The 27,694-nt window shown below is 42.3% G+C and overlaps 1 protein-coding gene and 1 long non-coding RNA gene across 2 annotated transcripts in view; one reads left to right on the forward strand and one right to left on the reverse strand.

The window, feature by feature from the left end:
- The window catches only part of LOC132824254 (uncharacterized), a 427,072-nt gene that overhangs the window by 356,151 nt on the left and 43,227 nt on the right, over positions 1 to 27,694 (forward strand). The gene's annotated exons all lie outside the window — the stretch shown is intronic.
- lmo2 (LIM domain only 2 (rhombotin-like 1)) lies at positions 644 to 27,499 on the reverse strand. The gene is made up of 3 exons (XM_060838577.1): positions 27,272 to 27,499; positions 8,572 to 8,787; positions 644 to 2,731 (listed from the first exon to the last, which is right to left on the reverse strand). Exons 1-3 carry the CDS (start codon positions 27,310 to 27,312, stop codon positions 2,515 to 2,517), a joined length of 474 nt encoding a protein of 157 aa, XP_060694560.1. The 5' UTR covers positions 27,313 to 27,499; the 3' UTR covers positions 644 to 2,514.

Consider the following 27,694-nt stretch of genomic DNA (forward strand, 5'->3'; position numbering starts at 1 on the left):
AAAGTCCACCTGGTTCACTAACGTCCTTTGAGGAAAGTAATCTGTCATCCTTACCTGGTCTGGCCTCATGTGACCCACAGTGGTTGCATTTTAACTGCTCTCTGGGCAATCAAGATGAGCAATAAATACAGATCTAAGCAGCAACATGGAAAAAATCTTACTTTCTCTTTTATGATGCCACCATTTTGGTCTCTCTTCCTGAGACTGGCCCTTTGGTCTACTCCCTTCATATAAATTCTACACTCCCCTGCCTCACAAACTCATTTCCATCACCCCATACTCAACTTCTTGTCCCCACACTCTTCCACACTAAATTAGATTGGTATGTTCTGGTACACTGTGATGACTCATATTCCTGTTCTGCCAGTATTACTTAGCTGAAGAGACACAGGAGGTAATTAACAGTATCAGCCTTTCCCAGTTTCAGCAAAGATAAATCATGTCCTAATGCATTTAGATCCTTAATGTACTGCCACAGGATAATCTAAACCAAAGTAGTTAAAACTACCCACTAAATCATTTGCTCTTGGCTATTGCATTAATTACAGTCGCAATGAAAACAGCATTGAAACGCGAGATTGTATTGCAGTTTTTTTAATATACAAAGTCATTTTAAGAATGCAGTAATTTAAAATATGCTATCATGGGGAATTAACAACCTTCAAAAAAAGCTCTAACTTATGTTGTATCACTCCTTATTTTCTTATTAAAAGAGCAATGGAATTAAATATTCATTAAATTTGATGCCTGCTAAAAATCCTGTGCTCTCTAATGTTCCATTGAAATGCTGACAATTTTCCCCTAATAAAATGAGATATCCAGCAGGCGAAAAACAATTTCAAAACATGCAAATGTATAAACCTTGGAAATATTCTGAACAAGAGTAGGATAATGTAGATCTTTGAAAGGACAGAGACAAGTTGGTAGAGTGGGTAGAGAGGTGGCAAATGCAGAGAAATGTGAGGTAACTAATTTTTATCACAAGAACGTGGGGAAAACATAAGAAGTACAGGAGCAGAGGAATCTGGATTTATAGGCCATCACTGACAGTAGCAGGACACAGTGAGAGAGCAGTTAATAAAGTATTCAGTATCCTGGGCTTAAACAGTAGGGACAATGAGTATAGAGCAAGATGGTTATTTTGAACTTGGTGAAGATACTAGTTCAGCCTCAGCTTGAGTCTCATAATCGAGTTTCGGTGTCACACTTAAGGAAAGATGTGAACATCTAAGAAGTGCATAAAGGATTCATGAGAATGATTCCGGGCTTGTGGAACTTCAGTTTCATGGAGAGATGGTGGTTGTTAGGACTTTTTGACTTGGAGAAGAGAAGGATGTGAGGAGATTTTAGAGAGACATTTGAAAATATGGAAGATCTGGACAAAGCAAACAAAGTAGACAGGGAGAAGCTCTTCCCACTTGTGGGAGATTGAGGAAAGAGGAAAGATTTAAATTAACTGGCAAAACAAACAACAGCAAAATGAGGAAAACATTTCCACGCAATGAGTGGTTACAGAATGCACTGGCTGACAGTATGGTGAAGGGAGGCTCAATTAAGACATTTAAAGGTAAATTAAACTGTTATCTGAAAGGAAGAACGTATGAGGTTCGAGGGAGAAAGCAGAAGAATGGCACTAACTGAAATGCTCAGAGAGCTAGTGCAGACCTGATAGGCTGAATGGCCTTTTTCTGGCATTCTGCAATTTTCTGTGGTTTCAAATTGTAGTGGCTGATCTAATAATCTTGCAATCTGCTAAACAACACCTTCATGACTGTTTACTTATTAGGATTTCCTTTTCTTCCCCCGTTTTTGGATTGACCTATTACTTGTTTGAATTAAACCAAAAACTCTTATAAGGTACATTTATGCAAAAAAAACTTTTGAACTTTTATGCTCTGAAATTGCTGACTAATGGAGAGGCGGCATCATCAGCTCAAACAATGATTGTGTCAAATCAATTGACAAATGGCTGAGTCAGAGTTCTGGAGCTTACTTCTAAACAGCACTCTGAGTGTATCTTCAATACATGGAAATACAGCGGGTGAAAACGTCACCAACTTCTCAAGAGTATCTAGGAAAAGGCAAGAAATACTGCTCTTGTGTTCAGTGCACACATCCATGAGCAAGTAAAAATAAATACTAACTTGCATGTTGCCTTGTTGCCAAAGGAAAATACTCCCCATTCTCCTTCAGCATTCTGCTTTTGTCCTCATCTGAAATTGAAGCCGACAATGAGATCGGGAGCCAAGTCAATCTGTCAGAAGTCAAACTGAGCAGTTTATTTATGAGGAGTAAGTATTCATCACAATTACTAAGATGACATTCATATCGGTCTCCTTAGTGAAGCTGCAGAAGTTAATATTTCAGAGTAGAGTATATATATAAATGAAACCTTCACAGCTTGTGTTAATAAAATATCTGTACAAGTCCTTAACATTTATAGGCTCTTACAAAAGGATGAATTCACATATAGACAATACTGAGACCCATTAGTGCAGAGTATCAGGTGTAATTCTAGATCATCCCATTTTTAGTCCATTCATAAATGTCCTGTTCACAGACAATGTCTGAGTTGATGAGCAAATATCTGTCTCCGACACAGAAATGCTTTTGACAGGCAGCACATTTAAAACACTCCAGGTGGTAAACTTTGTCTTTGACTCGCATGGTCATTTCGTAGGCACGGATGCGTTTGTCACAAGCAGAACAAAGTCCATCTTGACCAAATAATCTAGGAAAAAAGAGGAAGGAAGTTAGCTTAAACCAGGAAGAACACAAACTAAATCTGCACTCATCAAGATTCTTTCCGCTCATCAGTGCAATAGAACAATTTGAGGGCAACAGTGTTGCTAAGTGGGTAAAAAGAATATTGCTATAATAAAGGAGGGTATGAGGAGCTCCAGGGCCAAGATTTCTGCTCTTAATTGCTAAAAAGTGTACTTCCCTTTGCCAGGGATGTCTGAGCATTTTGAATTATTTAGCGATGCAGCCTCTAATTTTACCAATGTTAATATTGTATGAGAGGAGAGTACTGATTAGTTTGCAAGGGGACTCTGATTGGTAGAGGCTTTGCAATGGAGAATGCACTTGTTCATGATAATTGACAGTTAACTGCCAATATATGAATTATAAATCAGGCAGATTGACTCATTGATCAAAGCATTGTCCTGAGAAATGAAGCAATGACCTAGCCTGTATATAAATGTTCTTTACCTCTGCAAAGAACTGGAACCTGTATATTAACATATGTGGTTTCACACTGTGAGTCTGATTGATAATCCTAAATTGAATGTTGGTGTAACTCTTCACATATTCAGGATCATGAGGCAAATGTACAATTGCAGATTACATCTAACGTTCGGCGTAATATTGTTAGGTTTGTGAGCATAGGCAGGTTGAGTATGTTCAGAAAATTGTTCATTGTGAAATATTGGTGACCCCTTACATTAATATTTTTGTGAATTATCCTGATGATTCCAAGGCAAAAGCTTGAACAAAATATCATTTTTTAAAAACAATACTCAAGTTCTACATGACCAAATGACTAAGTGATAAATGAATCATCCCATGGATTTGCATAGATCTCAAGCTTGAGGTATCTGAGATTTTCAAATTGGGGTTGGGAACCTGATTACCACAAAATGTTACCCCATGCCAGATCAGCATCAGTTCTATCCACCTTTTTTAAAGAACTAAGGACCCAGAGAACAGCTTGACACTCAAATGAGTGGTGCCAGGAACTGCCTGGAAGCAAAACATGGAACCAGATGTTGGGAACACATATTTATTCCAGGGGACTGAGTGGAAAGCACAGAAGGCACTAAGCTATTTAGAGGTGGCCATAGGAGCTGATGGTTGCCCCGCAGCCCTGGCCAGACTGGGTTTCTGTGTCAAACACATGAGGAATGGCTGAAAGAGAGTAAAAACATTGTGGGCAGTTGAAATAAAGAACAGTAGCAGTAAGTAAGTCATTCTGGATCAGGCCAGACCCCCTCAAAATATTTCAAGAAGGGAGCCTAGATCCTAACTTGTTCTTATTTTAAAGGGAGATGTGAAGTGGATATTCCAGGTGTGACGCAGCTGGTCAAACCACTCGACTTGAAGCAAAATAACATTTATTTAAGCACAACAGTTGAAACACAACAAAAGAAAACAGAATTTAGAATAACTTTTGGAAACTTAACGCAACTTAACGAAGGAGCTGTTCCAATTTCCATAACATCTCATAAACACAACCCTTGGCATAAGGTAAATGCAAACACAGGTTCTTACAGGCAAGAGAAATTTCAGAGACAGAAGCCAGTCAAGAATAATCTGCTGAAGCACGGAACCTTTTTTTCACTGCAGCAACTTCTGACTGCCTGCTAAAACCAAACTAGAGAGAATCTGAACTGGGGGATCTGGCCACGCCCCTGCCATTGTTAATTAGGCTCTTTCCATAACATTTCAGCAACTCTGCCTTTCTAACTTTTCTTTAAAAAAGGACAAAATAACCTTGTTAAAGTGACAGCATCATCACAAGGTGAAAAAGCTGCATCTCTATCCTTCGTCTCCTGGGTGAATTTTTGGAATACATTGACCAAAGGCTAAGTGGTGACCACAATTCAAAGGCTGAGATCACACCAGATTTCCAAAATAATCAAAGCTTGTGAAAAAGCTTCTTTTTTTGATCTTAGGCTGTAAGAGATTTAGCAGAGGTCATAAAAATCAGTTTCCTTTTCTTCAATACCTTTTCTGCAGTGTTTATAGTGGATTTACATTGTGTGAATGTGTTTGGCTGGGATTAAGGGATATTGTTTTTAATTCTAAACGATAGTTTGGTTTCAGACCATTTTTGTCAATTGGTTTAGGAATAGCTTTCATCAATAATGAACAAATTATTTTTCAATTTGTGAAAGAATTCTGGTCAATGTTTCTTCTACTCTGAATCATGGTGTATATGGGTATTAGTTGCCTGTTTTAGTGACTGCATGAACACAATTACATGTGAGTGTTGGAGCAGTGAAGCTTGATTATCAGTGCATTCCTCCAATCACACATAGGCTCTTGTGCTGTGAACATGTCCCTACCTCTGAATCAGCAGCCTGGTTCAAGTTCTTATTGCTCCAGAGGCATGTAATAACCTCTCTGAGCAAGTTAATTAGAAAATATCTTCTTTTCAGACTGGAGGCCTGTGACCAGTGGAGTGCCACAAGGATCAGTGCTGGTCCTCTACTTTTTGTCATTTATATAAATGATTTGGATATGAACATAAGAGGTATAGTTAGTAAGTTTGCAGATGTCACCAAAATTGGATGTGTAGTACATAGTGAAGAAGGTTATCTCAGAATACATTGGAATCTTGATCAGATGGGCCAAAGGGCTGAGGAGTGGCTGGTGGAGTTTAATTTAGATAAATGAAGTGCTGCAGTTTGGAAAGGCAAATCTTGGCAGATGGTGGAATTTTAATTCAATAATAATCTGGAAATAAGATTGTAATGATGACCATTAAACTATTGCCTAATGTCAGGAAAAACCCATTTGGTTCACTAATGTTCTTTAGGGAAGGAAATTTGCCTAATTTATCCTGTCTGATTTACTTGTGACTCCAAATCCATAACAATGTGGTTGACTGTTAACCGCTCTCTGGGCAATTAGGGATGGGCAATAAATGCTGGTCCAACTAGACACACTGAAATCCCGTGAATGAATGAAACAAAAATGTCAAGCAAATCAGAAAGCACATTTCAGAAAATTCACACTTGACCAATTGTTTACATTGCTCAGGGATGTCTATTGTGGGCAAATGAAGCACATATAGCAGAAGTTTCCAGCATCAACATTTGGAAGACTAAACTAACCCTAACCCTTGATGCCTCATTTGACCTTGACATGAACTTTTGACTGTATATCTGTAATATCCTCAATACAAACTGACTTTCACTTCCATAACCTTGTATGGCAGGGTGAAAATGGACAGTCATGAGAATTAGAAACGGGAGTGCTAATTTGGCCCATGAGTCTGATCCAACACTCAGCAAGGTCACAACAGACAGACACATAAATGGGCAGGGAGGAGAGGGACACAGATCCTTAGAAAATAGGCGACAGGTTTAGATCGAGGATCTGGAGGGCTGAAGAGCCTGTTCCTGTGCTGTAATTTTCTTTGTTCTTTGAAAGTGGACAGACATATTGAGAGAGTGCCAAGTAAACCAGATGGGTTTCATAAACAGAGATAATGATTACAAAGGCATGTAAATTATATTGAAAGTTTCTAAAGCTCTGGTTAGACCCCTACTAGAGCACTGAATCTCATACTGGTCACCACACTTTCAGTCGGATGTAAGGGTCTCAGACAGGGTCCAGAGAAGGTTTATCGAATTATTGCAGGGATGTGAAGTTTTTGTGACAGAGTTAAAATGTTAAAATTCGGTTGACCTCCATGGAGATTCGTTGGTGAGTTGATAGAGGTATACAAGTTGATGGCAGGTTTGGAGAAGATAGTCAAATCACAAACAGTTCACATGGCCTGATGGTACAAGATTGGAGGGTGCAGATTTAACATCTTGGGCAAGAGATGCAGGGGAAATGTGGGGATGAGGCTTTTTTTAACGTAGCAATGGCCTGGACATTACTGTTCATGAGAGTGATGAAAATAGAAACTTCAAATGGAATTAGCGGAACACTTGAAGGAAAAAAAACTCGCAGGTGCAAGACTACAGGGATCAAGTAGAGGAATGGGACTGACTGGATTGCTCTGCAGACAACTAGAATGGACTTTAAGGGGCAAGTGTCCTCCTTCAGTGCCATAAATGGCTCCATGACATTGAACTGCCATTGTCCATTATTCATCTATAGATGTGAAGCTTCAGCAGTAGCTGTGTGCATCCTCCACAAACTAATTATGATACTAACTGAGCAATTATTCTCAAACCTAATTTTCAAATGGACATTTTTCAATCATTGTCACATGGTGGAATGTTGGAGGAAAGCTTGAAATATGACAGCTGCATTACTTATCTAGTTAGTAATGATGATGCAGATTCAACTCTTGGTTATTATCAAATGCTCAGTGTAGGTCAGTGCAAACAGATCTATCTGAAAGAAAGCCAAGCTCTCTTCAGAAGAGAAAATTATGCAAAGTTCCTGTTCCATGGTGAGATCAGGAACTTGTTCCCTATAGGAACCTGAGGACACCGGCTCAATTGAAAATTTCAAGACAACAATTGATAGATTTCAGGGTATAAAGGGACACAAAGCATGGTGAGGGAAATGGAGTTGTGCTACAGAGCAACTATGATTTAACAAAATGGAAGAACAAGTGTGAGGGTTGAAAGACCTACTCCTGCTTTCATGCTCCACTGATAATATCCAGAAATCTAAGCTGGAAGATTTAGTATGTTACTTAACCTAGTGACGTGTTACTTCTGACTTTGTCCACCCCAGTCCAACACCGGCACTTCCACATCATGACTTTCTGATGAGAATGGGATTGCACTTGGCTTAATGTGCTTCCAATTTCCTGCAGTCAGTCAGGTTACCAACCCTAACCCTAACTCAATATCCAGAAATAACATGATGCAATTTGATCCATTTTTCTTGATTTTCTTAATCTGCACTCCAATTCTTCACAATTTTCATGCTGTTTTCACGACACACCTTGAATCTACAACTACGTTGAAATGAACAGACAGCAAAGCTTTAGTCTGTGCACTGGCCTCCTGAACATACAAAACTTCAAATGTGTCAATGGAAAAAAACCTCCAAACAATGGAGACAAGGAACCGTTGCGAGAAGCAGTCATTTTCAGAATTTCTTAACCACACTTGCACAGCAGGTCTTTGAAGAAGGCTATACTTTCAAATGTTGGGTCTTTATCATAAAGAGTATTCACATAAATTTGCAAAGAAATAAGATGCAGGGTGTTTGAAAGGCGACTGGTATTGATTCAATTCAAGGTAGGAAATAATAAACAACTTATTAGCCTGCCTCAGCTCTTAATAAACAACTCACAAGTTCTGCAATAGTCTCTGGCCCTGTGTAGTCACAAATAGCATGAGGTTTTTAAAAAACTGTCTTCAAATCAGGTACAGCAAAGGCTGCGAGGTCAGTTAGCTTTTTGTGAGGGTGATGTTTGGCCAGTCTTAGAGGGAGAATGCTATATTTTAATTCAATTAAGTAAAAGAAAAATACAATCCACTGATGTGGAGAAATGTGAAATCTTTGTTATTTTGTATTAATCTACAAGGTGAAGCTGTTCGTTTTTTTGTTCACTCGTTGTGAAATGATATGGTTTAGCAATTCTTCTATGACATCATCTTCATCAAGTTTTGCCTTTGTTTAACTTCAAAGAGATTGAAGTAAAGTACTTGTGTGAGACATGAATGTGAAAAATTTATCACACGGAAATATTAAAGTCACATTTTTGCACGTAATCACCTGATCTGATTCTGATAATTTACCTTAACAGCACAGAGTTTAAACAGTTATATACTCAAATTTTTCAAGCAATGATGAAGCACTGCTTTTACATACAGGGGATTCAGTATTAAATAAAATTGAAATAATTTGAATTAAATAAAGCTATCTTACCTGAGGTAGTCCCTTCGGCAGAGCTTTCTGCCTAGTTTATAGTACAATCTCCTCCCCACTTCTCCCAGTCTACAGCCGCACAGGTCACAACTCAGACAGTCTTCGTGCCAATACTGATCAATAGCTTTCAGGAAATAGCGATCTCCAATATTCTGTTGACAACCCCCACACATTAACAATGAAGGAGGTATCTGCAAAACCTCATCCACTGGCTCTCTGTAACAAAGAAACTTAGGTCAGAGGCAATTTCAGTTAAAGTCTGAGCACAGTGCTAACATGCCAATCTAAACAATATTACAATTTAACATTTGAAAAAGGGAGGTGAAAATCAGCAAGCTTTTCTCCCCTGTTTCCTGTCCAACAGCCCACACACAGGCGTTTATTGTATACAACAAAACAGTGTGGAGCTGGAGAGCTGAAACAAAACCAAAAAAATTGATGGAGAAACTCAGCAATACTGACAGCATCTATGGAGAGAAAGCATAATTAACATTTCAAGTCCAATAAGCCTTCTTCAAAGCAGTTGGTGGAAAGCAGAATTTACACTGATGATGGGGGAGTTGGGGGGGAAAGAGTGCGCAAATAGGTAGAAATGCAGCACAGTGAGAGAGAGGAAAAAAAAAGTCAGGCAGGCAAAGTGATTGTTGATCACCACGAAGAAGGGAAGTTCAGACAGGTGATAATGAAGGGGACTATGACTGTGTGAAAATAGGTATGGTGTGCTAAAAGCAAGCCAAGTCCTGACAGGACTAGGGGTGTGGGAGTGGATTAAGGACATGGAAGAAGGTGTTCATGCTCAGAATTCAATGTTGAGTCCTGAAGGCTCAAAGGTTCCCAAGCGTAAGGTGAGATGTTACTCAGCTTGGCTGAGCCTTGCTGGAGCACTGCAGAAGGCCCAAGTCAAAATGCTAGCATGAGAACAGGCAAGTGCTTGTTTCATGTTTGGAGGAAAAGGGTGCAAAGTTCCATGTGTGAATGATGCCATTGTAACTATGTTCTGGCAAGCCAATTTACTCTTTGGAGCAGAGTGACCAATTGACAGAACATTTAAGATGGACACAATACTCCATAAAGCCTGCAGGGGGAGCTCCAATACAGAAGATATCTGGCCCATCATCAAAAATGTTTTCCTCAAAATTACTGTTCTTGCATTGGTACTGGGACACATTTCTGGAACTCCCTTTCTAACAAGTTACAAAGAGTAGTGTATTGGATGAAAGAAATGGCTCACCATCACTTCTCAAGGCCAACTAGGGATGGTCATTAAATGTTGGCCTAGCCAGTGATATCATATCCCACGTATGAACAGAGAGGAGTAAAGGGCTATCCACGAATGCATTTGGTATGAGAATTTCATTTAGATTTCGATACCCCAACCCTACAACCGGCATAGACTTCAATTGACCAAAGTGGTCTCTCCCTCCCAATACCTCCCACCTCTCAGAATCCTCCATCCTGGTCACCTCCACTCTCTTTCCCAACTCAATTTCTATCAAAGTCTCCATCTAAACTCCCCTTTGCATTCCATGACCCAGCCAAGAGTCACTCCAAGTGACACAACAGCTGCAAAGTTCCATTCTCATCACCCTGGGATGCCCAGCAAATGCATGAAGCTTGCCAGGTGCGCATAAACAAAATCATGGCCCATATCAAGAGGGCCCTGGACAGACCTCTTCCATGAGAAACAAAGCTATGCCCAGTGTACATTTGCAGGTAAATGGAAAACAATATATGGGCTGGTGTTAACCCTAATGTGGGCTACGGTCCTTTAAAATCCTCCATGCTGCCAACAATGGGAATGCACCCCTACTGATGTCAGTGGCCTTGTGGAGTGTTAATTTGCTGGAGGTGGAATTTCTACCTCCAATGTGGCTCTCCCTAATTCCGTGGGAATGGTGTTAGCTCAAGCTTCACATGTCTGCAGTTCCAGGAGGCAACCACCCATTTTAATGGCCATTTTGATAACCCCGCTGCACAGAACCTAGAGAGCATACTGCAGACCCATCACTGTAGCTCTCTTCACAGTGTATTTCTTTCGGAAAGCTATAATATCTGTATCAGAGCTGGGCTACCGTTTTGGATATGGTCCCAAGACACTCCAAGGATGGGTTCATTTAAATACCTTTAAGACAGGGAGAAGGGTGCAGATACTTTGTTTGGAGGGGGTTTCGGATGCCATTTGATGGGACTTCAGGTACCCTTGCGGGCTGTCAGATACCCTTTCAGATTGTTAAGAAAGGATTTATGTTAATAAATGCATTAACTCCTTGGAACTGTTAATCCTGCCAAAGACCTGTCCAATACATAAAGGCCTATCAAAACATGTCAAACCTATCAAGGTTGGCCAGGATGCCTTTTTTAAGATTGAGAGCATTTTTCTCAATAGAGTGCACAATGCAACTTTTAGTTGAATCTTTTAATAGAGCTTTATTTTGCTTCTGTGTGTTTGTAGATGTAAGATCTAATGGGATGGTAATTTTTTAAAAAATCACTTGTGGGATGTGGGCCTTGCCAGCTGACCAGCATTTATTACCCATCCCGGGCCACGCTTGAAGTGAGTGGCTTGCTAAGCCATTTCAGAGGGCAATTGAGAGTCAACCACATTGCTGTAGGTCTGGATTTATATATAGACCAGAACAGGTGAGGATTACAGATTTCCTTTCCTCAACAACATTAATGAACCAGATGGATTTTTCCGACAATTGACAATGGTTTAATGGTCACCATTAGAACTTTTATTCCAGATTCTTAAAAATCAAATACAAATTCCACCACTTGCTGTGGCAGGAATCAAACCCAGGTCCCCATAACTTTAGTTAAGTTTCTGGATTGGTAGATCAGCAGTAATATCTCAAGGCCATCGCCTTCCCATTAAGGTGAAGTTGCATAAGGACTACAAGGGGCCCGAGATACAGATGGACAGGCATTGAGGAGCACATAGTGATTACGAACAGCCGACAGGTATGTGTCCAGGGAATTAGGTCGTATGGCATGACATGATTGAGGCATGTGGAATTTTTATATTTTATATTTGTATTTTTTTTTGACACAGTGCTGGACACCCACGGCAGGCTTCCCTCACGTGTGCAGCCTGTCTCAACAACATTCATCTTCCTCAGCTATTTTCCGGCCATCCAGCCCAACTTCTAATCCAGCTCCCCCCAACTATGAGGTATGAACGTGGGGAGTACAGGCGGGTGGGCTTTTTTAGAGGGAATGCTGCTGATGCATCCACCGTCACCCACCCAACTCAGGAGAAAAGAATCTTTCAAATACAATTTTAAACCAGTGTTCAGGAAATTGTAATGTATTAGATTCATAGAATTTTACAGCACAGAAGGAAGCCATTTGGTCCATTATATCTGCATCAGCTCCTGACAGTCCCCTTCTCCAGCCATAACTTCATAGCCCATATGGCAGATGGAGATTAATTTAGATATATGGGAGGTGCTGCATTTTGGAAAAGCATATTAGGGCTGACTTATACACTTAATGGTAAGGTCCTGGGGAATGTTCCTGAACAAAGAGACATTAAAGTGCAGGTTGATAGTTCCCTGAAAGTGGAATCCCAGATAGACAGGATAGTGAAGGCAGTGTTTGATATGCTTGCATTTATTGGTCAGGGCGTAGAATATAGGAGTTGTTAGGTCATGTTGCAGCTGCATAGGACATTGGTTAGGCTACTTTTGGAATATTGCATTCAGTTCTGTCCCCTTGCCACAGGAAGGATGCAATGAAACTTACAGAGTCATAGAGATGTACAGCATGGAAGCAGACCTTTCGGTCCAACCCGTCCATGCCGACCAGATATCCCAACCCAATCTAGTCCCACCTGCCAGCACCCAGCCCATATCCCTCCAAACCCCTCCTATTCATATACCCATCCAAATGCCTCTTAAATGTTGCAATTGTACCAGCCTCCACCACTTCCTCTAGCAGCTCATTTCATACATGTACCACCTTCTGTGTGAAAAAGTTGCCCCTTAAGTCTCTTTTATATCTTTCCCCTCTTACGCTAAACCTATGCCCTCTAGTTATGGACTCCCCAACCACAGGGAAAAGACTTTGCCTATTTACCCTATCCATACCCCTCATAATTTTGTAAACCTCGATAAGGTCACGCTTCAGCCTCTGACGCTCCAGGGAACACAGCCCCAGCCTGTTCAGCCTCTCCAAAGGGATTAGAAAAGATTTACAAGCATGTTGTCAGGATTGGAGGGTTTGAGCTATAGGGAGAGGCTAATTCAGCTAGGGCTGTTTTCCTGGAATGTCGGAGACTCTGGGGCAACCTTAAAGAGGTTTATAAATCATGAATGCCATGGATAGAGTAAATTGACAAGGTCTTTTTCCCAGGGTGGGGGAGTCCAAAACTAGAGAGCATAGGTGTACGGTGAGACAGGAAAGATTTAAAAGGGACCTACGGGACAACTTTTACACGTAGAGAATGGTGCATGTATGGAATGAGCTGCCAGAGGAAGTGGTGGAGGCTGGTATTTAATGTTTAAATATTAAAATATAATATTTAAAAGGCATCTGGATGGATATAGGAATAGGAAGGATTTGGAGGGATATGGGCCAAATGCTGGCAAATGGGACTAAATTTATTTTGGATATCTGGTCGGCATGGACAAATTGGATTGAAGGATCTGTTTCTGTGCTGCACATCACTATGACTCTATGCTGGAGAATTTAGAACTGGGGGTCATCCAGTTAAACCGAGATGAAGCAAATCCTTTTTTTAATAGAAGATTGTGAGCTTTGGAGATGAGGAGAAATTTCTTCAAACAGTGATGAGCCTATGGAGTTCTCTGCCACAGAAAGCAGTTGAAGCCAAAACACTGAATGCTTTGAACAAGGAGATAGATATAGTTCTTAGGGCTAAAGGGAACAGAGGTCAGTGGTCAAAAGCAGGAAGATGAATTGAAAGATTTATCGTCACTTGTATTTAACAAATAAATATAGAGAAAAGGATAATATGTTGCCACGCTCCAGCCATGATCATATTGCATGGATGACTCCTGTTCCTTTTTTTTATGTTCCCTTGTTTCTTTAAGCAGATATGACATGAGATCAATTATTTTCTCATTGACTTTTTTGACACTTTTTGTGTCAACTATGGGTTGTGCTTTCAGTTAAAATTAATGACAAAATTTAAGCGTAAAAATGTTACTTTGATTTCTGTCATTGTTAACTTGACTGAGCATTTGTGCAAACATTAGCAGTTACATTTGTAAAGAAGGCAACATAATGTATTGGTTATCACACAAATTTCTTCAACGGAGTTCTACATAGATGTTGTTACTTAACATTTACTGCTTCCTTCAGTAAGTTCATGTGGATAGAGAGGATATTGGAACAGTCACAGTATCACCACTTGTCTAGTGCATGCATGACTTCAGTTCTGTTGAATCTGAAAATTGGATGCATCCTTACAAAAACCAATATTCAATCACGAGAGAAACACTTTCAGAACTACTTTACATATTCCACTGATGAATATTTTCACAGGAGAAATTATAAATAGTACCTGCTTTAATTATTGTCTGTTATTTGGAGTGAATAGTGGACTAGCCTCATAGCCTGAAGCACTTTTGAATATTTACTAGTCTGCACAGATATGCATCGATACAAGGGCAAAGTTGATTGTGGTATAAATAGGGGGGAATGGATCACTCAAATGCAGTGGTTGTGCGGTCAGGTCTCTGACTTTAGATTAACTGCACATGTATAAAACCCACCTAAGTTGCTGTGAAATCCAGTGAAGGCAAATCAGACTCAGGAGACGGTGAAGCCAGGATTAGAGTGGTGCTGGGAAAGCACAACCAGTCAGGCGGCATCCGAGGAGCAAGAAAATCGATGTTTCGGACAAAAGTCCTTCATCAGGAATGAAGGCAGGGAGCTGTGGAGATGGAGAGATAAATGGGAGGGGGGGGTGGGGCTGCAGGGAAGGTAGCTGAGAGTGCAATAGGTGGATGGAGGTGGGGGTGAAGGTAATAGGTCAGATGGGAGCGTGGAGCGGATAGGTGGGAAGGAGGATTGACAGGTGGGACAGGTCATGAGGGTGGTGCTGAGCTGGAAGGTTGGAACTGGGCTAAAGTGGGGAGGGGAAATGAGGAAACTGGTGAAGTCCACATTGTTGCGATGGGGTTGAAGGATCCCGAGGCGGACGATGAGGCATTCTTCCTCCAGGTGTCAGGTGGTGAGAGAGCGGCGGTGTAGGAGGCCCAGGACCTGCATGTCCTTGGCAGAGTGGGAGGGGAAGTTGAAATGTCGGGCCATGGGGCAGTGGGTTGATTGGTGCGAGCTTCCCGGAGATGTTCTCTGAAGTGGTCTGTGAGGAGGCGTCCGGTCTCCCTAATGTAGAAGAGACCGCATCGGGAGCAACGGATTCAATAAATGATAGGTGTGGAAGTGCAGGTGAAACTTTGATAGATGTGGAAGGCTCCTTTGGGGCCTTGGACGGAGGTGAGGGGAGAAATGTGGGCGCAGGTTTTGCAATTCCTGCAGTGGCAGGGGAAGGTGCTGGGAGGGGAGGGTGGGTTGTTGGGGGCGGGGATCTGGCGAGGTAGTCACGGAGGGACCAGTTTTTGCGGAAAGCGGATAGGGGTGGGAAGAGAAATATATCCCTGCTGGTGGGGCCCACTTGGAGGTGGTGGAAATGTTTGCGGATGATATGGTGTATGCAGAGGTTGGTAGGAATGGAAGGTGAGGACCGGGGGCTCTGTCCTTGTTGCAGTTGGAGGAGTGGGATTTGAGGCCGGAGGTACGGGATGTAGATGAGATGCATTGGAGGGCACCATCAACCACGTGGGAGGGGAAATTGCATTCTTTAAAGAAGGAGGCCATCTGGTGTGTTATGTGGTGGAACTAGTCCTCCTGGGAGCAGATGCGGTGGAGACAGAGGAATTGGAAATACGGGATAGCATTTTTGGAGGAGGTAGGGTGGGAAGAGCTGTAATCCAGGTAGCTGTGGGAATCGGTGAGTTTATAAAAAATGTCAGTGTTGAGTCAGTCATCGTTGATGGAGATGGAGAGGTCCAGGAAGGGGAGGGAGGTGTCAGAGATGGTCCAGGTGAAGTTAAGGTTGGGGTGGAATGCGTTGATGAAGTTGATGAATTGTTCAACCTCTTCGTGGGAGCACAAGGTGTCACTGATGCAGTCATCAATGTAATGGAGGAAGAGGTGGCGAGTCGTGCCGGTGTAACTCCGGAAGATGGACTGTTCTACGTAGCCAACAAAGAGACAGGCATAGCGGGGCTCATGCATGTGCCCATGGCTGCCCCTTTCATCTGAAGGAAGTGGGAGGATTCGAAGGGTAAGGACCAGTTCAGCCAAATGAATGAGAGTGTCAGTGGAAGGGTACTGGTGGGAATGTTGGAAGAGAAAGAAACGGAGGGCTTAGAGGCCCTGGTCATGGCGCATGGAGGTGTAGAGGGACTGGATGTCTATAGTGAAGATGAGACATTGAGCGTTAGGGAAATGGAAGTCTTGGAGGAGGTGGAGGGCTTGGGTGGTCTCTCAAACGTATGTGCAGAGTTCCTGGACCAGAGGGGAACAGGACAGTATCGAGGTAGGTGGAGATGAATTCGGTGGGGCGGGAGCAGGCTTAGATGATGGGTCAGACGGGGTAGTCAGGCTTGTGGATCTTGGGTAAGAGGTAGAATCGCGTGGTGCAGGGTTCCTGGACTATGAGGTTGGAAGCTGTGGGTGGGAGATGTCCTGAGGTGATGAGATTCTGTATGGTCTGGGAGATGATGGTTTGGTGATGGGGCGTGGGGTCATGGTCGAGGGGGCGGTAGGAGGAGGTGTCTTTGAGTTAGCATCTGGCTTCAGCGGTGTAGAGGTCAGTGTGCCAAACTACCACTGCAGCGCCTTTGTCCGCTGGTTTGATGGTGAGGTTGGGGTTGGAGCAGAGGGAGTGGAGGGCTGCGTATTGTAAGGGTGAGAGGTTGGAGTGGGGGAGGGGGTGGACAGATTGAAGCAGTCAATGTCTCAGCGGCAGTTGGAAGTAAAGAGGTCGAGGGCAGGTAAAAGGCCAGCTTGGGGTGTCCAGCTGGATGAGGTTTGTTGGAGGTGGGCGAAGGGGTCCTCGGAAGGTTCACCCCACCTCCACCCACCTATTGCATTCTCAGCTACCTTCCTCCCAGTCCCACCTCCCTCCCATTTATCTCTCTACCCCCAAGGCTCCCAAACTCATTCCTGATGAAGGGCTTTTGCCTGAAACATCGATTTTCCTGCTCCTCAGATGCTGCCTGACCTGCTGTGCTTTTCCAGCACCACTCTAATCTTGACTCTAATCTCCAGCATCTGTAGTACCCACTTCTGCCTAGAAATTGAAACCAGCTAATCAATCTGGTTTTGGAATGTAACATGCCTCTGCTCCCTCCACAAGTGAGTTTGCAGAGAATAGCACTTGGAGGAGGATAGGCCATAAGAGTGCGCTCTATGCTGGGGACATTAATGTTCATCATCAAGAGTGACTTGGCTGCACCATTACTGACATGGTCCTAAAGGCTCTGCAGCAGCTGGTGAGGGAACTAACATGAAGGAAAAACATACTTACCCGAGTCATTGACTCATAGAGATGTGCAGCACAGAAACAACACATCCAACACATCCATGCCGACCTGTTATCCCAACCTAATCTGGTCCCATTTGCCAGCACTTGGACCATATCTCTTCAAACCCTTCCTATTCACATACCCATCCAGATGCCTTTTAAATGTTGCAATTATACCAGCCTCCACCACTTCCTCTGGCAGCTCATTCCATACACGTACCACCCTTTGTGTGAAAAAGTTGCCCCTTAGGTCCCTTTTATATCTTTCCCCTCTCACCTTAAACCTATGCCCTCTAGTTCTGGACTCCCCAACCCCAGCATCTATTTATCTATTTATCCTATCCATGCCCCTCATGATTTTATAAACCTCTATGAGATCACCCCCAGCCTCCAACACTCCAGAGAAAATAGCCCAAGCCTATTATCCTCTCCCTATAGCTCAAATTCTCCAACCCTGGAAACATCCTCGGAAACCTTTTCTGAATCTTTTCAAGTATCACAACATTCTTCCGATAGGAAGGAGACCAGAATTGCAAACAATATTCCAAAAGTGGCCTAAACAACGTCCTGTACAGCCGCAACATGACCTCCCAGCTCCTATATTCAATACTCTGACCAATAAAGGAAAGCATACCAAACGCTGCCTTCACTTTCCTATCTACCTACTTTCAATGAGCAATGAACCTGCACTGCAAGGTCTCTTTGTTCAGCAACACTCCCTAGGACCTTACCATGAAGTGTTTAAGTCTGGCTAAGATTTGCTTTTTCAAAATGCAGCACCTCGCATTTATCTAAATTAAACTCCACCTGCCACTCCTCAGCCCATTTGCCCATCTGATCAAGATCTTGTTGTAATCTGAAGCCACCTTCAAATCCTTGTCTGCACACCGCAGATGCAACTGTCCGTGATTGTAATAGCAAGAGTAACCACTGCCCAGCCCTTACAGAGAGAATCCTATTCACATCAAGGATGCCCTCCACTGTGTTGTGCAATGCAATCACTCTGCTCAGTGGACAGGCTTTAAGCAGATCTAACAACTGCAATCTGGTCATCCATGAGCAGTCTGCCTGATAATTTATTTTTCTTCTGCATGGACCTCCAAAGTCCATGGGCGCTAGTTACTTGTGGAACCATTAGTCAATGCTGCAATATGTGTTGGCACGCCAATCACCTTACCTGGAACGTCAGACCTGTGCAGCTTAAAGGGAACATCCAACACTACCTGCAATCTCATGGCCTGACATATTCCCCCATTCAACCATTACCATCAAGCCAAGGGATTAACCCTGAAGAGTGTAAAGGGCATGCCAGGAGTAGCACCAGGCATACCTTAAAAAAAAGGCAAAAAGCTAATGAAACTACAAAACAAGACTACCCATGTGCAAACAGCATCAGCAAGTGAAAGACAGAGTTCAGCAATTCAACAGCCAACAGATGGGATGTAAGTCCGGCAGTCCAGCCATATCCAGTTGTAAACAATCGAACAACTCTCTGGAGGATGAAGTTTCACAAATATTCCTTTCCTCAATGATAGGGGAGCCCAGCATGTCAGTGCAAAAGGCTGAAACATTTGCAACAAACTTCAGCCAGATGTGCCAAATGGACAATTCACCTTGGCTTTTTCTGGAGATTCCCAGTATCACAGATGCAAGTCTTCAGCCAATTCTATTCAGTCTGTATGATATCAAGAAAATGAGTGAAGGCAATGGGTACTACAAACACCACGGGCCCTGACAACATTCCAGAAACAATACTGAAGATTTGTGGTCCAGAGCCTGCCATGTCTCATACCCAGGAGGAGAAAGTCAGGACTGCAGATGCTGGAGCTCAGATAAAAAACGTGGTGCTGTAAAAGTAGAGTGATCAGGCAGCATCTGAGGAGCAGGAGAGTTGATATTTTGAGCATAAGCTCTTCATAAGGAATGAAGAGCTTCCAGATGAAGAGCTTATGTCAAAACATCGAGGCTCCTGTTCCTCAGATGCTGCCTGACCCGCTGTGATTTTCCAGCACCACATGTCTCACACCAAGCTGTTCCAATACAATTACAACACTGGCATCTACCCAACAATGTGGAAAATTGTGTAGGTGTGTCCTGTACACAAAAAGCAGGATAAATCCAATCCAGCCAACTATCATTCCCTTAGTCTGCTCTCAATCATTAAAAATAATGATCAAAGTGATCATCAACAGCACTGTCAAGCAGCACCTGTGAAGCAATAATCTGCTTGGTGATGTTCAATTTGTGTTCCACCAGGGCTATTCGGCTTCTGAATTTATTTGAACCTCGGTTGGACAAAAGAGCTGAACTCCAGAGAGGAGGTGAAAATGCCTGACCTTAGCATTAGGTCTGCCTTTGACCAAGTATAGCATCAAGAAGCCCTCGCATGACTGAAGTCAATGAGATCAAGGGACCTCTCTCTGCTAGTTGGTGTCATACGTGACACATAGGAAGATGGTTTTGGAGGTCAGTCATCCCAGCTCCAGGACATCTCTGTAGAAGTTCCTCAGGTTGGTGTCCTGGACCCAACCATCTTCGACCGCTTCCTAAAAAGACCTGCCTCCATCATAAAGTCAGAAGTGAGGATTATCACATCGACTGCACAAAGTTCAGCACCATTCACAACTCCTCAAATACTGAAGCAGTCCATTTCCAAATGCAGCAAAACCTGGACAATATTCTGATACGGTCTGCCATGTGCTAAGTGACATTCGTGCCACATGATTGCTAGGTAATCTCGATCAAGAGAGAATCTAAACATTGCCCTTTGTCATTCTACGGCATTACCATCAGTGAACCCCTCATCATCAACATCCTGGAGATTACCATTGACCATAAGTGAATTGGTCTATCTGAATAAAATGGATCAAGTGCACAATGGCTTCAAGAGCAGGGCAAAGGATAGAAATACTGTGGTGATTAATTCACCTCCTGACTGCTCAAAGCCTGTCCATCATCTACAAGGTACAAGTCAGGAGTGTGATGGAATACTCCCCATTTGCCTCAATGTGTGCAGCTCCAACAACTACACTCAAGAAGCTTGACACTATCCAGGACAAAGCAGCCCACTCTATTGGCGCCACATCCACAAGCATCCACTCCCTCCACCACCAACACTTACTACAGCAGTGTGTATCATCGAAAAGATACACTGCAGAAATTCATCAAAGCTCATTAGACATTACCTTCCGACTGATGAACATCATTGTCTAGAGGGATAAAGGTAACAGGTACGTATAAATACGATCACCTATAAGCTACCTTCCCTCTGGGTTCTCCATTTTCTGAGATCTGTGCACAACAGCAGCAGCAAGATAAAACAAAGTGAATGTGTCTGTACATCAATCTGTGCGCGCAGACTTTCCAAGGAAACATTGCCTGAAAGTTTCCCTGCAAGTCACTCGCCATCATCATTCCTTCATGTCAAAATTCTGGAACTTCCTCCCTCACAGCACCATTGGTGTAACTACACCAAACACTGCAGTTCAAGAAGGCAGACTTCTTAAGGAAAACAAGGGAAGAACAAAGTCAGAATAAAATAAATCATGTTCCCAAATTCCACTTCTCCATCCTTTGATAGTCATACCTAACAAGATAGCTCACTCTTAAAAGTTTACCCATTGTTCTTTTATTCTCAGTATTTTGGGGGAGATAGTTCAAATCTCATATTATATTTGTGTGAGGAAGTGCTTTTTGATGTGACTCTTCAATAATATTATTTTCCATTATTCTTAAAATACCTAAAAGAGAAAACCATTTCTCTGCATGTAAGGTGTCAAATTCTGTTTTCAAAAATTACATCAGAATTAGATCGTCTCTTCAATATTTCATGTTCAAGGGAACACATACCAAGTCCTGATAATTTGACCATCTAAACCTCTTAAGTAGAGTATCTCATCCCTCATATCATGTTCCTGATGCTACACTGTATACTCTTGATGGCTTTAATAAGCTTTCTCTAATGGGGACCTAAAAGCTGCTGTCAGTGTTCTAGTGGCGGTCAAATTATTGTCTTGTAGAAAACCATCACTCCTTTAATCTTGTATCTTAAATCTGTTTGAGTGCATCTTGTTCTAAGATGGAGATAGAGTAACAAAATTCATGCTTGATTTATTCAATTTTTTATTGTGGTCTTTGTTCCACATTTATAAGTATTAATCAAATTATGACAGATATATCATCAAAGTACTTGAATCTCATTTCCATGTTGCAGTTTTGTTCTTGTACACATATTTTCCATGGTGTTTCAAATAACAGGGAAAGTAGGGGTGGTACTCACTCTGAATCCAGCTCACAAGGACCACACCCTGCAGTTAACACTAATTTCCTCGCTTGCATCAGTGCAGAGAATTAAAGTCTCACAATGTGTGACAAATATCTGAAAATTCCATTGCTTCCAAACACATCAAACACAGAGAGATAAAATTTGAACTAAAGTACCTCAGGAAATCAATACATTCCTCACCAACTTAATCAGCATTTTGCGAAAATCACAAACCTTGTAATTCTGAAGTGCTGCCAATTTTTTACCATATATCAACTGCCAGCAGAATTTTCATAAACAGATTTGATTGAAAAGAAAATGGCCTGCTACAGCTTGATTTATGAAACATTAGCTTAATGGCAGCGTACATGCCTCTAGTATCAGAAGGATGCGTTTTCAGACTCCATTCCAGAGACAAAGTCTGAAATACAAAAGAGCATGGAAAATAGGAGCAGAAGGAGGCTATTACGTCTATTGAATCTGCTCCATCATTCAATGAGATCATGGCCAATCATTGACTGCATGACCATTTTCCTGCACTACCCAACAGTCATAGAGTCAGAGTTATGCAGCATAGAAACAGGCCCTTCAATCCAACTCATCGTCGCCGACCTGACATCTCAATCTGGCGTAGTCCCCTTTTCCCTGCATCTAGCCCATATCCCGCTCAACCGTTCCCATTCATGTACACATCCAGATGCCTTTTAAATGTTGTAATTGTACCCATGTCCACCACTTCCGCTGGCAGTTTGCTGCATACACACACCATTCTCTGTGTAAAAAGATGATCCCTTAGGTCTGTTTTAAATCATTCCTCTCTCACCTTCAACCTATGCCCTCACATGATGGACTCCCCATCCGAGGAAAAAGACCTTAGTTATTTACCCTATCCATGACCCCCATGATTTTATAATTCTCAGTATCATCACCTCTCAGCCTCCAGTATTCAAGGAAAAAAATCCCCAGACTACTCAGCCTTTCTCTAAACCTCAAACTCTCTAGCCCTGGCAACATTCTTATAAATCTTTTCTGAACCCTCTCAGCTTTAACAACATCCTTTCTATAGAAATGTTTGCAGTATTCTAAAAGTGGACTCACCAATGTCCTGTACAGCCACAACATGACCTTCCAGCTGCTATACTCAATGTTCTATCCAATGACGGGAAGTGTGCCAAACACCTTCTTTACCACTCTGTCTACACACGACTCCACTTGCAAGGAACTATGCATTTGTGGGTCTCTTTATTCAGCAACACTCCCCAGGGCCCTACCATTAACTGTATAGTCCTGCCTGGATTGCCTTACCAAAATGCAATACCTCACATTTATCAAAATTAAACTCCATCTGCCATTTCTTGGTGCATTGGGCCATCAGATCAAGGTCCCATTAGGCTCTGAGATAATCCCTTTTCACTGTCTACTACACCACCTATTTTCCTTACATTCCTGACACATAGAAATCCTGACACCCGAAACGTCGATTTCACTGCACTTTGGATACTGCCTGAACTGCTGTGCTCTTCCAGCACCACTAATTCAGAATCTGGTTTCCAGCATCTGCAGTCATTGTTTTTAACCTCGTTGATTTTAACCCGACTGCGAACCCTCTTGCAAGGATGCCTGCCTTCAAGAAGTTTTCCTCCTCTCTCTAAAAGAATCTCAGGGAGTCCCTCTCCCACTGCAACTCCCAGGTCATTTCCTCTGCCCTGAAGGTCTTCAACCATGTCGTAAAACAAACTCGGCAAACTTCCAGCTCAGCACTGTCCCCGTGACTTGTCCGGACTTGTCCTACCTGCCTATCTCCTTTTCCACCTATCCACTCCACCCTCTCCTCCCTGACCTATCACCTTCATCCCCTCCCCCACTCACCCATTGTACTCTATGCTACTTTCTCCCCACCCCCACCCTCCTCTACTTATCTCTCCACACTTCAGGCTCACTGCCTTTATTCCTGAAGAAGGGCTTTTGCCCGAAACGTCGATTTTGCTACACTTTGGATGCTGCCCGAACTGCTGTGCTCTTCTAGCATCACTAATCCAGAACGTAGAAATCAGTCAATCTCAGTTGTGAATAGATCCAATAAGTGAACCTCCATGACTCTCTGAAGCACAGAGTTCCAAAGAATCACCAACATCCTGAGTAAAGAAATTCTTCCTCTTCTGAGTCTTAAATGGCCTTTCCCAGCTTCTGAGGCGTTGTCCCCTGATTCTACACACCTCACAATTTGAGGAACCATCCTTCCTGCATCTACCTGATGAGCCAGGTAAGACTTTTGTATGCTTGAATGAGATCACTTTATATTCCACTAAACTCTGGTGAATAATTGACAGAACAATCCCTCCATTCCAAGAATTTGTTTGGTGAGCCTTTATTGCACTCCCTCAATGGCAAATATGTCTTTCCATAGATAAGGAGACCAGTACTTGAGGTGTGGTCTTACTAACATAAGTGTCTCTACATATGTGCAGTAGGAATCCTGGCTCCTGCACTCAAATTCTCTGTACCATTTGCCTTCTTAACTGCTTGCTGTCAGTGCAATGTTAATTTTAAGTGACTCAAATGCTCATTAGGAGAGCCGGTGTGGATATAATGGACCAAATGGCTCCTTCTGCACCATAATGTTTGAGTAATTCTGTGAACAAGTCTCGTTTTCTGGTTCAGTACTTCCAAACCTCTCACCATTTAATATTCTGTATTTCTCTTTTGCTACCAAAGAGAATAATATCATTTTTCTCTACATTGTGTCCCATCTGCCAAATTTTTTTTCCCACTCACTGAGCTTCTTCAAATTTCCTTGAAGTGTTTTTACATCCTCCTCACAACTCACACAGTCTGTGTCGCTGCAAACTTGGAAATATAGCATTTATTATATTCGATCATAGGAATAATTGGGGCCCAAGCACTGATCCTCACAGTACCCAACAAGTCAAAGCCTGCTGACTGGATTACCACCATCCTCTAAAAACATTTCCTCATATCCTCACTAAATCTCCTGCCCCTTACCTTAAATCTATGCCCTGATTATTGATCCCTCCATCAAAAGAAAAAGTTCTTTCCTGTCGACCCTTTGCCCCTCATAAATGTATACATCTCAGTTTCCTCTGCTCCAGCGAAACAACCTTAATCTATTTAATCTCTCTTCATAACTAAAACTCTCCAGCACAGGCAACATCCTGAAAAATCTCCCCTATTTCACCTCCAGTACATCCATCCCTCCTACAATGTGGATTCTGGAATTGTACACAATACTCTAGCTGTGGCCTAGCCAGTGTTTTATTCAGTTCCAATATCATGTCCCCACTATTAAACTCTTTGCCTCATCTAATAATGGCATTTATTCCACATCCCATCTTATCTATTCTACCAACCTGTCCCACTACCTTAAAGGACCACATGCACACCAAGGTCCCCCTGATCATCAGTGCTTCCCAAACCATCATACATTCCTTTGTCTTGTTTGTCCTGCCCAACTGCATTGCCTCACACATATCTAGATTGAATTCCATTTGCCACTGATTAGCCCATCTAACCAGCCCACCTTTATTCTCCTATTTACCACCACCATCAATTTTTTTTATGATCTGCAAAGTTACTGATCAAACTTACTGATGACATTCAATCAGCTTTTCCAGTGACTTGCTGTACAAGTCATTCTGTTATAACACTCTTTTCATCATCGCAAATTTGCTGTAACGCTGTTGACAAATTGAGGATGCAATTCTACAGCATAATGTTTTAAAACATGTGGCATCAATTAACCTGAACAAAACATTAATCAATGAGAATCATGGAAAACGCCCCACTGGGTGGAGTCACATCTAGAACAAAGGAGCTCAATCATTGTTGAAGGTTAGTCATTTCAGGCCAAGGGCATTACTGCAGGAATTCCTTAGGGTAGCATCCCATAGGGGATGGGCAGGCAAGTGGAACAAGTTGAAATATTCTTAAACAGAGCCAGCACAGGCTTCAAACAATCTCCTTCTGTAACAATTCTACGCATTTACAAAGAATTTTTCTGCCTTGGTTTGTAAGATCATTACAAGGTAATTCTTGTTCATAGGCTTTCAAAGAAAACATTTGTTTCACTTCAAGCTGCATGAGTAAACCCATTCATTTGCATAGCACTTTTCATAGCTTCAAAAAATCTTATAGTTAACAGTCAGGTCATAAAACCACAATCCACTCAGACATGATCTTATTCAATAGTGAAGCAGACTCCAGGCATTAAATCCTGGTCCACTTTCTTATGTGAATGAATCGCTGTTGTTATAGTAGAAAGTGCAGGAGCAAAGTCCCAACAACAATGAGATAAATGACCAAATAACTGATATTGGCTGAAGGGACAATATTAGCCAGAACTCTCTCACATTTCCACAAATCAGAGAACAGAATGTTGTCACATCCAGCTGACCAGGGCAATGGACTTTGTTTTAATTTTATCTGAGAAACAGCACCTTTGATGAGAAAATGCTCCTATTTCGGGGTTGGGTAGCTCGGCTGGTTTACCATGTCGAGTCACACCACGAGCATGGATTTAATTCCTGAACTGGATAAGATTACCATGAATGACTTTCCTTCTCCAACCTCTCCCCTCGCCTGGGGTTAAAATACCACCAGTCATCTCTCTCTCTCTCTCTCTCTCTCTCTAATGAGACAGCAGCCCTATGGTCTGGTAAGACTACAGTGACTTTCCCCTTAACTAACTCCCTTCAGCACTGTCCTAAAGTGCCAGCCTGGATGTTGAGCTCAGCTTCTGTGGTGGGGTTTCAAGCTTCAATTTTTAAATTCCAAAGCAAGAGTGTTACCAATGAGCCAGACTTTTAAAAATATTTCTACACACAGCGGTGTCTTGAAAATTTCAGTGTAATAGTCGATCTCCCAGAGGGGTTCATAATAGAAAGATGAGTGTGATACGGGCATTATTATAAGTGATGTACTGTTATTGTAAGATAGCACAATGTTGGTTTAAGGCAACACAATCTTATTGAATAAACAGACGATGGTTAGAAAGCACTCCTCAAGTGGAAGCTCAGCTTAGAAGCACACAAAATATTTAGCCCTGTTCACATACTGACATTGAAAATATATCCCAGATACTGCGGGTTCAAAAGTGCTGTTGTGTCCACTTTTTCCACTATATCTCTGCAAGATGCCTGATCATGGTAATGCCGGAATAGATGCGTTGTTTAAAACTGAAGAAAAATGGCTCTCGGGTTAATTCACTTGCAGCTGCCTGAAGGGGAAGTTCAACTTAAAATATGAAGAGGTCGCGAGAATTCTCCTAAGGGACAGTGACTTCAAAATATTAATATTTAGGCTGACAACGGATAACTAGCAGATCAGATACACTTGTGAACTGGCCGGGTCCACTGTAAAGAATATCGCTCGCCTGTCACTGGGATTTTACATGTATTTGTGTATCAGGGACTGAATCAATCCGTCTCACACACCGCCCTGCTAAAAGTTGCTCAGATCAAAGACATGAGTAACATGTCTAATAAATCAAAACTGAAATAATGTATGGTACATGGCTATCGCGAATGGATTGGCTGTGGCGCGTCAATGTAAAGTTTATAAAATAATTCAATGAAAATAAATACATTCCGCAAGATTTTTCCATCTTCGAAATGTCAAGTGGTTAAGATCTGCGATTCTGTCTCTGTGTAAGGCCATTATGTTGTGTAATAGAAATGAAGAATATAGAGGTGGTTTGAAATCTCACAGTCAGATGCTGGCTGCCCGGTTTTACTGTCTGCACAGACCCATGTTTGAGGAAATTGTTCAATCCTTGGTCGGTTCGATTGAATCGAGTGCAATCTCTCCACCTTTCCAGCGGTTTGCAATGCAAATGAAAACGAGCCGGCAGTTTAACTCACTCTGCATTTTCCAGCGATTTCCTCTCGATTGGTGCTGACATTGGGTTCGAGGAGTGGGGATGGAGCAAGGTCGCTAACTCTCCGTCTCTCTGTACGTCTCTGCAAGGCCCCGAAGCTGCTGCTGGCTTTTTTTTTATATACTGCGCTGAGCCCTGATCACACGTTTCCTTTTCCTCATCACGACTCGGACAATACGCGGAAATTCGTGTTCAAGCCGCAGCTTTGAAGCGTTGTCAAGGGACCGCTTCCTACAAAACAACACTCATCACTTTTAAAGACGCATGAGCCTGCTTTAGTTAAAGGCGCAGGGCACACGGCTGTGAGAAACAACTGCAACATCATAATGACTGAATACTTCATCTGTTTTCCTGCACCCATCTTTTCCTTAAAATATCCATAATTTGACGACATGCGTTACATACA

Source organism: Hemiscyllium ocellatum, chromosome 18 (assembly GCF_020745735.1).
Source record: "Hemiscyllium ocellatum isolate sHemOce1 chromosome 18, sHemOce1.pat.X.cur, whole genome shotgun sequence".
NCBI lineage: Eukaryota > Metazoa > Chordata > Chondrichthyes > Orectolobiformes > Hemiscylliidae > Hemiscyllium > Hemiscyllium ocellatum.

Excerpts from the sequence above, each read along its gene's own strand:
- lmo2 (XM_060838577.1), bottom strand. The coding sequence starts at position 27,312 with ATGTCAGCACCAATCGAGAGGAAATCGCTGGAAAATGCAGA. Across the intron at positions 8,788-27,271 it reads AAATCGCTGGAAAATGCAGA|AGAGCCAGTGGATGAGGTTT; the intron begins GTGAGTTAAACT and ends TCTTTGTTACAG. Across the intron at positions 2,732-8,571 it reads TGCCGAAGGGACTACCTCAG|ATTATTTGGTCAAGATGGAC; the intron begins GTAAGATAGCTT and ends CTTTTTTCCTAG.